The following is a 13,185-nucleotide window of genomic DNA, read 5'->3' on the forward strand; positions in this document are numbered from 1 at the left end:
GAGGGATTTTTGCTTTCTATCAAAATACAAGCCTCAAGATACCAAAAAAAAAAAACCTAGAAAATGCCATATTCCATCTGGGAGCCCTCAGTTTCCTTGAGGTTAAGAGGGATTAAACTCCTGGGAACATTTCAATTATTAAGACAGGGTAAGACTATTATCCATGTAAATGATTCCTGATATTTCTGTGCTTTCTATCAAAAATTTAAAAATCCATTTTGGATATGGATTAAAAGAAATTTAAGAGCATTATTAACCAATTCCAGTGTATGGGATGTATCTGGATTTTGATTGGAACAAACAAAAAGAATTTGGCGGACAATTGAAAATATTTGAACATTGGCTTAATATTTGATGATATTAAGGATATTAGGTGTACTAATGATGTTGTGATGTTGTTAAAGAGTCCTTATTTTTTAGTCCATACTGAAATATTTATGGATGAAATGATACAATGCCTGGGATTTGCTTTATAATAATCCAAGGTGGATGGGGAATGGAAGTGGGGCGGGATAGGAGTGGACTGGGTGAATGAATGGGTGGTTGAAAGACTGGCTATAAACTGATGATTGTTAAAGCTGGGTGATAAGTCCATAGATGTTTATTTTACTAGTTACTAGATTTTTGGACATCATTGAAATCTGCCATAAAAATATTAATCTGCATTTCTACTCTCTATAACAGGAGTTACGATACAGTAACAAAATAAAGACTATTCTCTAAAGAAAGGCATCTGGATTTCAGCTTTATAAGTATCTATGTGGTGGGATTTTTTACTATGTAACTTTATATAAATAATGCAAGACAACTTGCATTATTCAGATATAGATTTCATTACTTTGTCTTCCCTCAACACTGTAAGTTTCTATATCCAGTAAGTTTCCGTATCATCTCCAGTAAGATGGCCTGGTTTCTCTGTTGCCAAGAAATCTAATGATGTCTGGAAATATGGCTGAAGCCTGGGGCTAGTGTACAGGGGAGGTGTGGCACGGTTGAGAGTTCAAATGAACCTCACTGTAAATGAAATTGGAAGGGATACTCCACTATTCCAAATCAAGCACATGCAATTTATGCTTTAGACATGAGCACCTCCAAGTACATTCAGTGATTCACAATAGGTAATTTCGTGATGTTAATAATATTGATACAGGTACAAAGTGAGAACTTGTTGAAACTGATGGCTTAAATGGTTCTTGGCTTTCATTTGAACGCTTGATTTTTTTCTTTAATAACAATATTCACAAGACCGAGGAAAGAAAAAGTCTGTATTTCTTGAATTTTACATAGAGGTGTTATATAGATAGTTATATATATATATATATATATACATACATATATATATATGTATATACATGTATATATATACACACACATATATACATATATATGTATATACATATATATACATATACATATATACATGTATATACATATATACACACATATGTATATATACATATACATACATATGTATATATACATATATATGTATATATGTATATATACATATATACATATATATACATATATATGTATATATGTATATATACATATATACATATATATACATATATATGTATATACACATATATACATGTATATACTTATATATACATACATATATATACATATATATAGTATACATATATATATAGTTATAAATAACTATATATAGTTGCTCCATTTACTCTTCAGAAACAATGCTTATCAAATCCTCAATACATCAAGTAAGTTAATTAGCATGATTTTTTCATTAATTGACTGCTAAAAAGAGTAAAGAATAAATATAGATAAGTCTTTAATCTCCCCTCTTCATCCTTCACGCAGCCTCATACTCAAAACAGGTATCATTTCTCTATTAAAGTGGAAATATATTTATATAAACTGTTTAGTGCTTTGCTAAGGCCTAACACAGAATTCTGAAACTACTAGAATCCTGATGTCTATTATTCTTGTTAGGAAAGATCTTACTCTCAACAGAGCTCACCTCAAGCAGACTTTATAAGCAGAGCATTCCAAAAGCCAGCCTTGTCTAGAAAACAAGCCACTAGCCACTAAAAGCTAATAGCACGCCATGACCCCCAAGACCAGTTATGACACTCAAAAATGTCTCCAAATATTACCAGATATACCTCAGAGGGCAAAATTACCACTGGTAGAGAACCACTGGTTCATAGCAACAAACTTTCAAACATGGTCTAACCATGGCTCCTTCCAATCCAAGCAACTGGGCTTTCTAAAATACAAATATGATAAAACTACTCTACGGCTTAAAACCCTTCAATGGCTCCCCACAGCACTCCGGGTAGGGTAATATTGTTCAGCCTGGTACTTAAGATCCCCCCCTTTTTTTTTGTCTTTGGCTTCATGTCTCCACACACCCCCACTTACATCCTCCAGCCTAGCCATACTGACTCACCTGGTCAATTACACTAGTATGCTATACCCTCCTCGCCTGCAAGCCTTCTCCACACTCTTTCCTCTATCTGTAATTATCCTCCACTCCATTTTTCATCTTGATGAGATTTAGTCTTCAGATTGTCTTTTTTGAGATACCTTCTTTCATATCATTAAAATGGAGTTTGGTGCCCTTCTTACGTACCCCTGTAACATCCTGAACTAGGTATTACACCATAGCATTATTCATTATATTATAATTGTCTCTTCTCTTGTGTGTCTCCCCACTAAACCAATATCCTTGATGGGAGAACTGTATCTGATCCTGATATTCCCCGTGTCTAGTACAATTCTAAGAACCACTTAGTATAAAAACACACTGAATGAAAGAAAATGAGTAATAGGTATATATAGGGCAACTAAAACTTTGCATAAGGATGCATACAGGGAGACTGTAGAGAGAAAAGGAATTCCAAAGGAAGAACTCTGAAGAATACTAACATTTAAAGATGAGAAAGAATTCAAAAGAGACCACGAAAAGGTACCAGACTAGGAGAAAAACAGAAGTGTTGTGTCACAAAAACCCAGAAAAGCAACAATGTTTGCCTATGTCTTAGCATCCAGCACAACGCCTGGCATATAGCTGATGCCATAATTACCTTAATTTGTTGAATTTAAATAAAGGAAATAATATTTTAATCATGATGTTGTGAGAGTGTTAAATGTTGCAGAAAAGTCCAGTGAAATAAGGACTAAATTTTATTTATTGGTGAACTTGGTGGCAACAATTTTAAGAGCATGTAGGTGGAAATCAGATGAAAAATAACTAAATACAGGAGGTTACAGGGCAGTGAGCAAGTGAAGCAAGCTAAACAACTTCCCAGGACACAGCAGCACACTTGGAGGGGAATCATAATGAGAGATGAACATGTTTTTGTTTGTTTTTTTTTTTTAATTTTTTTTTTAACATTTATTTATTTTTGAGAGACAGAGACAGAGCATGAGCAGGGGAAGGGCAGATAGAGAGAGAAGGAGACACAGAATCTGAAGCAGACTGCAGGCTCTGAGCAATCTGTCAGCACAGAGCCCGATGTGGGGCTCAAACCCACAAACCATGAGATCATGACCTGAGCTGAAGTCAGATGCCCAACCGACTGAGCCATCCAGGTGTCCCGAGAGATGAACATGTTTTAATGCATGAATGGAAAATATGAGTAGGAAAAGAGATTGAAAATATGAAAAGGGAAATGACATGAGGATTATGGTTCCCACCCCCAAAAAGGCAAGACAGTTAGTTCCAAATACGATGAAGCCTATTTCTTCCACTGGAAAAACAAACAAAAAAACAAAAACAAAAACAAGGAGGAAAGACATTTAGTCTGAAGGCAGAGGACATGACATTATGGGAGTATCTTCTTGATGGCTTCATTTTTTGTATGAAGATGCTATTATCTGCTAAGAGTGAAAGGAAAGGTAGTCAAGGAGAGGGATTAAGAAGAAAAGAGATGATCTAAAATAACTGCCGTAGACAGAGGATTTGACAAGAGAAACAGAGAAATCATGTAAGCCAACAAAAAGGGGCTAGTGTTGTTTTAGTGGCATGGGTTCCTGTGATTCCTCAAAAAAGCTCAATAGGCAGTTTGGAGGGGAAAAGCGGAGACAGTGGAATTGATCACAGGTTACTTTGATCTCAAGTGGGTGCTGGGAGGACAAGGGAAGAGAGGAATGGCAGGAAAGCAGTTAAAGGGTGAGCAAGGGTCTAGGTCCCTTAGGGAAGGAAATTAAGACAAGGAACCAATGAAAGGGAAATAGAGAATCAGAGAGCCTGGCGGTCTCAGACATGTCAGAGTGTAGGAATAAAAAAGTGAATGATCCGGAAAGAAAGCTGGAGACAGGTTTAATTTTAAAATGTTTAAATTTAAAATCTATCTGGAAGAATAAAGAATACTCAGGAAAATTCTTCCAAAAATGTTAATAATCAGAAGCTTCTATTAATTGCATCAGCAGAGTGATGGTTCAAAACCAGATCTCAGAAATACATCTAAGTCGAAATGAGAATCTGAGAGCTGATACAGGGGAATTTCAAACCAGTGAAGAAAGAAAAGTGTTTAATAAATGAGGTTAGCGGCTGGCTAGCCATTTGGAGATAGATAAAAATGGATCCAGACCTCTCCCTTTACACCAATGTAAATTAAAAAAAAAAAAAAAATCCAAAATTTAATGTAAACTAATTAAAGCATATAATAAAGATTTCACAGCTGTAGCAGTTTCAGGTAAAGACAAGATTCGGTGGCATGTGAGGAGCTATAATGGAGTGAAAACAAAGTGCACTGTCATGGAGAAGAAACTCTCAGCCTAGGACTACTGCAAGAGGTATCTAAGTCCCAAAGGTGCCATAACCAACAAAGTTAATCTACTCAAAAATAAATAATCAAAAATGACTGTCTCTATTTTGAAATGCACCATGTTTCTAAAAGTTAGAAATCCCAAACCCAAACCGCTAAGTCCTGCCTCAGTCGGATACTTGAGGTTGGATCATACATGTTCCCCGACAGGGTCCACATGCACTTTGGGATTTAAAACATGATGGTATGCATTGCAGGGATTTCCTCTTCAGACTCTGAATTTAGTGACTAAGTCCTTAATTACTGTCATTGCTGATTTAAAATTTTATGTAGACAAATCTTAAGCTAATCTGATCAATTTCCTTAACTCGTGGACTTCCACTTACAAACTTGCCTCTGGAGTTATTTTTACCTCCTACATTCAGTTTAGTATCATTATTTCAATGCAATAATAATTCTCTTGACACTGAGGAATTGATAGCAGTGATAATGATACATCCCTGGTACCCATCAACTTGGTTTTGGTTTGTTATTTTAATTATATAGCATATATCTGAATCTTATTAGATAATCCTTAAGCTTAGTAACTTTGTTACCATCCTCCAATAGACCATTACCTCTTCTTGCTCTTCTTCATCATACTCCTCTTGTTCTGCAGCATCATCATCCTCATCATCATCGCCTTCTTTATTTTTCTCTTTGCTTCCTTCTTTCTCTTCATTTTCCTCATCTGATTTTTCACCATCACCTCTCTTTTCCAATTCCTGGTATAAATGAACTTCATTAATTAAAAAATATTTTATTTTATTTTATTTTTTTCTGAGAGAGAGAGAGAGAGAGAGAGAGAGAGAGAGAGGGAGACAGAGAAGGAGAGCACATGAGTAGGGGAGGGGCAGAGGGAAAGGATCCAAAGTGGGCTCTGTGCTGACAGGCTGACAGCAGCAAGCCCGATGTGGGGCTCGAGCTCATGAACTGTGAGTTCACGACCTGAGCGGAAGTTGGATGCCCAACCAACTAAGCCACCTAGGTGCCCTTGAACTTCATTAACTTAAATGGAATTCACTAGACTTTAACCTCCCTGCTTAGCTTAGGAGAACATAGTTAAGCTATCATCTTATTCTAAAACTCCAGGCCACCAGCTAGGAAACTGTGAGTTCACTCAAGAAGGGAGGAACTCTTGGGGCGCCCAGGTGGTTCAGTCAGTTAAGCGTCCGACTTCAGCTCGGGTCATGACCTCACAGTTTGTGAGTTTGAGCCCCATGTCAGGCTCTGTGCTGACAACTTGGAGCCTGGAGCCTGCTTCAGATTCTGTGTCTCCCTCTCTCTCTATTCCTCCCCTGCTTTTGCTCTGTGTCTGTCTCTTAATAATAAATAAACATTTTTAAAAAATTAAAAAAAAAAAAGGAGGGACTCTCTGTCTTGTCATTACACTAGCATTTACTTTGTTTTTGTTAGTTCATAACTAGATCTCAGGTATTGCTAGGGTATCAGCTCTAATGCACAATGCTTTATTTTTATGATTTCCTTCCTACCTCCTTCTAAAATATTGAGTTGATTCAGTTTATGGAGAGACACTTTCAGGATGTTATTCTCTTGTCCTTCCAACATGAAAGGAGAAAAGAGAATATAATGATAACATTTCAAAATGCCTGTTTAATTTATTTTGAGAGAGAAGGGGCAGAGAGAGAGGGAGAGAGAATTCCAAGCAGACTCCGCACCAGCAGCACAGTGCCCAATGCAGGTCTCGAACTCACGAACTGTGAGATCATGACCTGAACCAAAGCAAAATCAAGAGTCAAATGCTTAACTGACTGAGCCGCCCAGGTGCCCTTTATTTATTTACTTTTTTTTTTTTTTTTTTAATTTTTTTTTTTTCCAACGTTTATTTATTTTTGGGACAGAGAGAGACAGAGCATGAACGGGGGAGGGGCAGAGAGAGAGGGAGACACAGAATCGGAAACAGGCTCCAGGCTCCGAGCCATCAGCCCAGAGCCCGACGCGGGGCTCGAACTCACGGACCGCGAGATCGTGACCTGGCTGAAGTCGGACGCTCAACCGACTGCGCCACCCAGGCGCCCCTATTTATTTACTTTTAAAGTAGGCTTTATTCTCAACCTGGAGCTTGAACTCAGGACCCTGAGATCAAAAGTTGAATGCTCTCTGGGGTGCCTGGGTGGCTCAGTCGGTTAAGCGACTGACTTCAGCTCAGGTCATGATCTCCTGGTTCGTGAATTCGAGCCCTGCGAATATAAAATAGTGTTTATAGATCTTTTGAAGTGTCTGTAAATACGTACACACATACACACATACCCACATATAATGATGCTATGTTGACATTAACATATGGAGTTTTTTCTTTTCTATTTTAATCATATTGCGGTAAAGAGGCCTACAACCCATGAATATTGTGTAGTTAAAAGAAAACTGTGCTGCTATGTTTATTTAACTCTGTGAAAAGTATACACTATATCTGAAAAATCCTGCTATTAGCTATTATTTCACAATTAGATATACACTTATTCAAGCTAATCAAGGAAAATATTTTTCAAATATAGAATTCATTCAGTGCTGTGTATGACTAGGAAGTCTTTATTTCCATTACTGCCACCTCAAATATATTTAAAAAAATAACAACTTTATTTCTACCACGTAGATCTAAATCAAACCCATAAAATACTTAAATCGGTGAACTATTGCAGATAACTGCAATTTAAAAAAATGATCTCAGGGCCACACACATTCTCTCACTACTTTATTCTTTTTGTGTTAAACTGCTATTTTTGGTTTGTCTGCTTATTAGTCTCCATTTTCTCCTCTGTGAGATTTAACTATTTACCCCTACTATCTTACAGATTTGTTGTAAGAATAATGTGATTGACATAACATGAAAACACTTTGCAAACAGTTAACTTATAGAAAGGGAACAGTTCTTCTAGTTTAAATAATACATAGCTACCCTACAGAGAGGCCTTCCTGTAAATCAAACAGATACAAGCTCAAATATTAGTTTACTGCTGTCTGATTATTCACACATTAATCATGAGATCTGACTGTATGTTACTCCTCCATCCACAGAAGCTTTTTTTTTTTAAGTTTATTTATTTATTTTGAGAGAGACAGCACAAGGATGGGAGGGGCAGAGAGAGAGGGAGAGACAATCCCAACCAGGCTCCATGCTGTCAGCACAGAGTCCCATGTGGGGCTCAATCCCACGAACTGAGAGATCATGACCTGAGCCAAAACCAAGAGTCAGACGCTTAACTGACTGAGCCACCCAGGCGCCCCCAAATAAGTTTTATTATAATAAATTTGCAACTACTTTTGCTAAAGAAATGAAACAATAATAGAGTCATCCAGAAGCTAATTTTACTCTTTAACTCAGAGTTAATAAAGCTAACTCATTTAGATTTCTAGATTTAAAACTCTAATTTTAACAATGTGCAAAATGAAAAAGGTGTTTAAATGTAGAAAACCTGGAAGCATCATTTGTTCTGATGAGACTACATTCAGATCAATCTTCCTTATAGCACATGTCATATGCAGTTTTGAGAAGCTTTGACAACAGTCTGAATCTGTGTTCAGTTAATATAAGTTGGCAAGTTCTGCAACCTCATCCATCATTCTACCACAGTTAAACCTGACAGTTATCACTTTTCCTTCAATATCCTCCTGGCTTTATTTTCATACATGTTATCTCCAGCTCAAGTACTAGTTAAAAAATAAAATAACAAACATGAGTTTCTGTTACCACATAGCTATGCCAACTTGACCAAACAAGTAAAAGTTTTCTTTATTTTTATTTTTTAATGTTTATTTTATTTTTGAGGGAGAGAGAGGGAGAGAGAGAGAGAGAGAGAGAGAACGTGTGCGAGCCAGTGGGGGAGGGGCAGAGAGAGAGAGGGGGACAGAGGATCTGAAGCAGGCTCCATGCTGACAGCAGAGAACCTGATGTGGGGCTTAAACTCAGGAACTGTGAGATCATGACTTGAGCTGAAGTTGGACGCTTAACCAACTAAGCCATCCAGGTGCCCCAACAAGTAAAAGTTTTAAAGCCTTGACTTCCTCAATTGGTATAACCCCCATTGAGAGTGATCTGTCAATATTCATCCCTATTTTCTAATACACATAAGAATTGACCCAAGAAATGCACTTCAAGAAATCTACTTTACATATGTATAATGACATACTTAATATGAATTCACTACAGCACTGTTTATAATAGCAAAACACTAGATGAAACATTAAGCCCATCAATCGGGTATTGGTTCAATAAACTATGGTTCATTCTTTTTTTTTTTTAAATTTTTTTTTTTTTTTTCAACGTTTATTCATTTTTGGGATAGAGAGAGACAGAGCATGAACGGGGGAGGGGCAGAGAGAGAGGGAGACACAGAATCGGAAACAGGCTCCAGGCTCCGAGCCATCAGCCCAGAGCCTGACGCGGGGCTCGAACTCACGGACCGCGAGATCGTGACCCGGCTGAAGTCGGACGCTCAACCGACTGCACCACCCAGGCGCCCCGTGGTTCATTCTTATAGGGTAGGCAAAAAAGGAGAAAAAAAAAAGGATGAGGCAAGTGTATACAGACTGACATAGAATCATCTCCAATAGATTACAAGTAATAAAATGAAAATGCAGAAGAGTGTAATATGCTAACTTTTGTCTTTAAAACGAAAAAGAAAAAAATCTGTATTTGTTATACATAAACTATTTCTGAAAGATCTGTAAGAAACAGGGAATACTGATTGTCTACAAGGGGGGAACTGAATGGTTAGGGGCAAGAATGGGAGGAGAAATTTTCAGTTTACTAACCTTTTGGATACTTTCTCTTTTTTATTTTTGAAATATTAAAAACAATGAAGATATAAACTTAAGTTCCGTAAGATTACTTTTCTCTCAAAGCACTCAACATGAGACAGAAAAAAAGCATTAAAAAAGTACATATACAATAATAGGAAAAAACAATGAGAGGTTTTTAAAAGAAATACATTTCAGGGGGTGCCTGGGTGGCTCAGTCGGTTAAGAGTCTAACTCTTGACATTCGCTCAGGTCATGATCTTGGAGTTGTGAGACGAGCCCTGGGTCGATCTCTGTAGTAAGCATGGAGCCTGCATGAGATTCTCTCTTTCCCTCTCTGCCCCTTCCCTTTTTGTGCATATGCACTCTATCTCTGTCTCTCTCTCACAATAAATAAACTTAAAAAATAATTTTAAAATATTAAAAAAAATACATTTTAGGTATATAACTCTTTTGTGTTTCTTTCCAATACATAATTCCAATGCCAGGGGAAAATAAGAATACACAGACATTCAAGGGGAAAATAGGATACATGGGAAGGGAAGTAGGCGACAGAAGGTAAGGTAAGTTGACAGGTAAGTGGTAATGAAGGACAGGATGGAGCCTCCTTATCTACCAGCCAACAATGTTCAAATCCTTCTAGTTACCCTGTGTGCTGGGATTGGTTGTGCCAAATCTAGGTACGATTAACAAGTGAGAGAAGGTGTAAAGAGTGAAGAAGGTGAAGGAGGCATGATACTTTTACAGCTTGCTCTTACGGTAAGAAGAAAACCTTACCTCGATTTTTTTCAATACATCTGCAGTATTAGTGAGTGATGCGCCTTTGCCCGTAGCCTTTGCTTTTTGGGATTTGGGGCCTGCTAAAGTAAAACCGCTGTTAACACATATTTCTATAACAGAAACTGTGTATTATATTTCATATGCTGTCTAGCATAGTGATATGTCCTACTGGGCAGTCACCCAATTTGCACACTGAATTTTCCAAAAGAATAACAAAATCCATCAGCATGCCTCCCCAATTTTCCATGATCAGGAGTCAACGATAATCACTTAATAGGAAGTTTTTTAAGACCGTAACCACATATCTTTTTACTAGTACTGAAAATCTGTACTGGCAATTAATGTTATTAAGCCCAAACTGCTAAAATGTTACTTCAGGAAGAAGCACCAGAGGACCAGTGAAAGAATCTCACAAATATATCATCTGCATTGGCTTCTTGGTCACTGATTGGTGTACTTTGTTTTAAGTAGGGCAATTTGACCAGGTTCGGAAAATAAAAAAACAAGTGCAGAATAAATAAATAAATAAATAAATAAATAAATAAATAACCATTTGTCAATGGTTAAGGAAATGAGAAAGAGGTTATATTCCTGCAACATAAGCATTATCTTTGGAATGAAGATTAAAATGGCTACCCTGAATATGCCCATTATATGAACCTGAAAAGTCAAAGCAGTATAAATGTTTTAATGGCATTGGGGTAATTTTTTTGAGCCAAATAAAAAACATTGCATTTTAAAGCTATTGTAAAACTTCAGGGCATAGAGAATTATTTCACATACAGATCCTTCCAGTCAGTCACCAAGGCATTATGATATGCTACAAAATTGTCCCATTGTGATTGAAAGTATTATAGTCCTTTCCCCAAATCAAGCTAAATACCTAGAAATTACTTGGCAACACAGGAAAATATAGCTCAGAAATATGTAATTTTGTTAAAGATTAACATTTAACTTATAAAAGAAGAAATTTCTAGATTGTGGTAGATGACCCATAACTGATGGAATTACAATTTACTGTGTTACATACCAAATTGCCCTTCAGGGAGTCACTGAACTCAGAACCGCAAACATATTTATGTGAAGTTTTGTTCAAAAAAAGGTAATAGGTAGATTTAATCATGGGTAACTTTTTCTGTTCCCCTTGAGGGTTAAAGACTGTTTAATTTGAACTGTAGCACATAAAATATAGTATCATATATGAACTAGATTTCAATATATATTAGGATATTGAAATCAGAAAACATTAGCTAAGAATGTAATTTACTCACATAATGAAGTTTTTTTCTCTAAGAATCTTCTGTTGAATTATTTAAATTTCATAACACATAAGTCTGTTTAATGGGTATTATAGAACATGGTCAGGTAAATGAACTTATTAAAAACTACTGATTTCTTAACCAAGAAAGTCAGTTGCCAAAAGGCAACTAAGTATCTTTTGCTATTTATTAAACTGTTTTTACATAATCACTAATTCTTTTATGTACAACTGGGGGAGAAGTGTCAAATTTCCAAAATTTGTTAAAAGACTGTTTTAACCTCAAAACATTAACAGGCATTTTTCAGTCATCTTTGGCCAAATACATGCATATATTTGAATTTTTGTTTGTTTGTTTCTTTCAATATCTGCCAATAGCTGGTTCTTCAAGAAAAAACTTTTTCAGCCTTTGGCCCTTTGGGTACTATTTACTTTCATGTAAATCAGTAGAGGCCATCTTAACAAAAAGGAGAGTATAAGTTTACCAGGAATAAAACACAAAAATTATACAATACGCAAAAAAAAAAAAAAAAAAAAAAAAGCTCAGAATGGAAACAAAGTTTTATGGTTGTTGTTTTGTTTTTTAACAAATGGAAATTCTGACACACTGGAAGTTTTAACTAATAATCAATGTGTATATAAAGTTCCAGGGATGAGTAGTCAGTGGGATGTATTTGAAAAAATTAATTTTTCCAAATCAGATATATTCTTTTTGGCTCTTTAAAGTCTGCTACAAATTTACGATCCACTAGGACATGACCAGTATCATTAATGCACATGTTATTATATTGTAAAAATAATATATTTGCCCAATAAAAGCCAAAGGTATAAAAAAACAGCAGATAAAACTATTATATCTCAATGTACAATATTTTGGTTTTTAAAAAAAATTTTTTTTAACATTTATTTATTTTTTGAGAGACATAGAAAAACAGAGCACAAGTTGGGGAGGGGCAGAGAGAGAAGGAGACACAGAATCCGAAGCAGGCTCCAGGCTCCAAGCTGTCAGCACAGAGTCTGACGCGGGGCTTGAACTCACAAATCGTGATCATGACCTGAGCTGAAGTCGGACACTTAACCGACTGAGCCACTCAGGCGCCCCTATTTTGGGTTTTTAACATAATATTTTGTACTCAATCAAGCTAAATATTCTTATATACTGTAGCTTTGAAATGAAACAAAATAGAAATACTTCCACTTTAAATACATGTGTCAGAATTTACCAAATTATATATTCAAATATATGCATTATATCATATGTCAATGATACCTCAATAAAGCTGTTAAAAGGGGGAGGGGGATCTCTTTCAGCAGACAGGAGATGAAGCAATACTTCCTAACTCATTCTGTGAGGCCAGCATTACCCTAATACCAAAACCAGACAAATATTATAAGTAAGGAAACAGAAGATCAATCTCTCATGAACATATAAGCAAAAATTTTCAACAAAATATTTACCACATCTAATCCCACAATGTATAGAAAGAATAATACATCACAACTAAGTAGGATTTATCTCAGGTATGTAAGGCTGGTTCAATCTTCCAAAATCAATTAACTTAATCCATCAAATTAAAAGGCTAAAGAAAAAAAATCACATGATCGTAT

At 36.1% G+C, this 13,185-nt stretch overlaps 1 protein-coding gene across 5 annotated transcripts in view; it reads right to left on the reverse strand.

Moving 5' to 3' along the window:
- Positions 1-13,185, reverse strand: part of POLR3G (RNA polymerase III subunit G) — a 106,506-nt gene that overhangs the window by 2,773 nt on the left and 90,548 nt on the right. For 4 of the 5 annotated variants that reach the window (XM_086696892.1, XM_086696911.1, XM_025924848.2 and 1 more), the window contains exons 6-7: positions 10,317-10,399; positions 5,360-5,506 (exon numbers count right to left, since the gene is read on the reverse strand). In XM_086696892.1, coding sequence (XP_086553018.1) covers positions 5,360-5,506; positions 10,317-10,399 — 230 coding nt within the window. The remainder of the gene's footprint in view (positions 1-5,359; positions 5,507-10,316; positions 10,400-13,185) is intronic. The other variant, XM_086696919.1, reaches the window with a different exon arrangement.

Source organism: Puma concolor, chromosome A1 (genome assembly GCF_028749965.1).
Source record: "Puma concolor isolate L17-30 chromosome A1, mPumCon1.1.hap2, whole genome shotgun sequence".
Classification (NCBI taxonomy): Eukaryota; Metazoa; Chordata; class Mammalia; order Carnivora; family Felidae; genus Puma; species Puma concolor.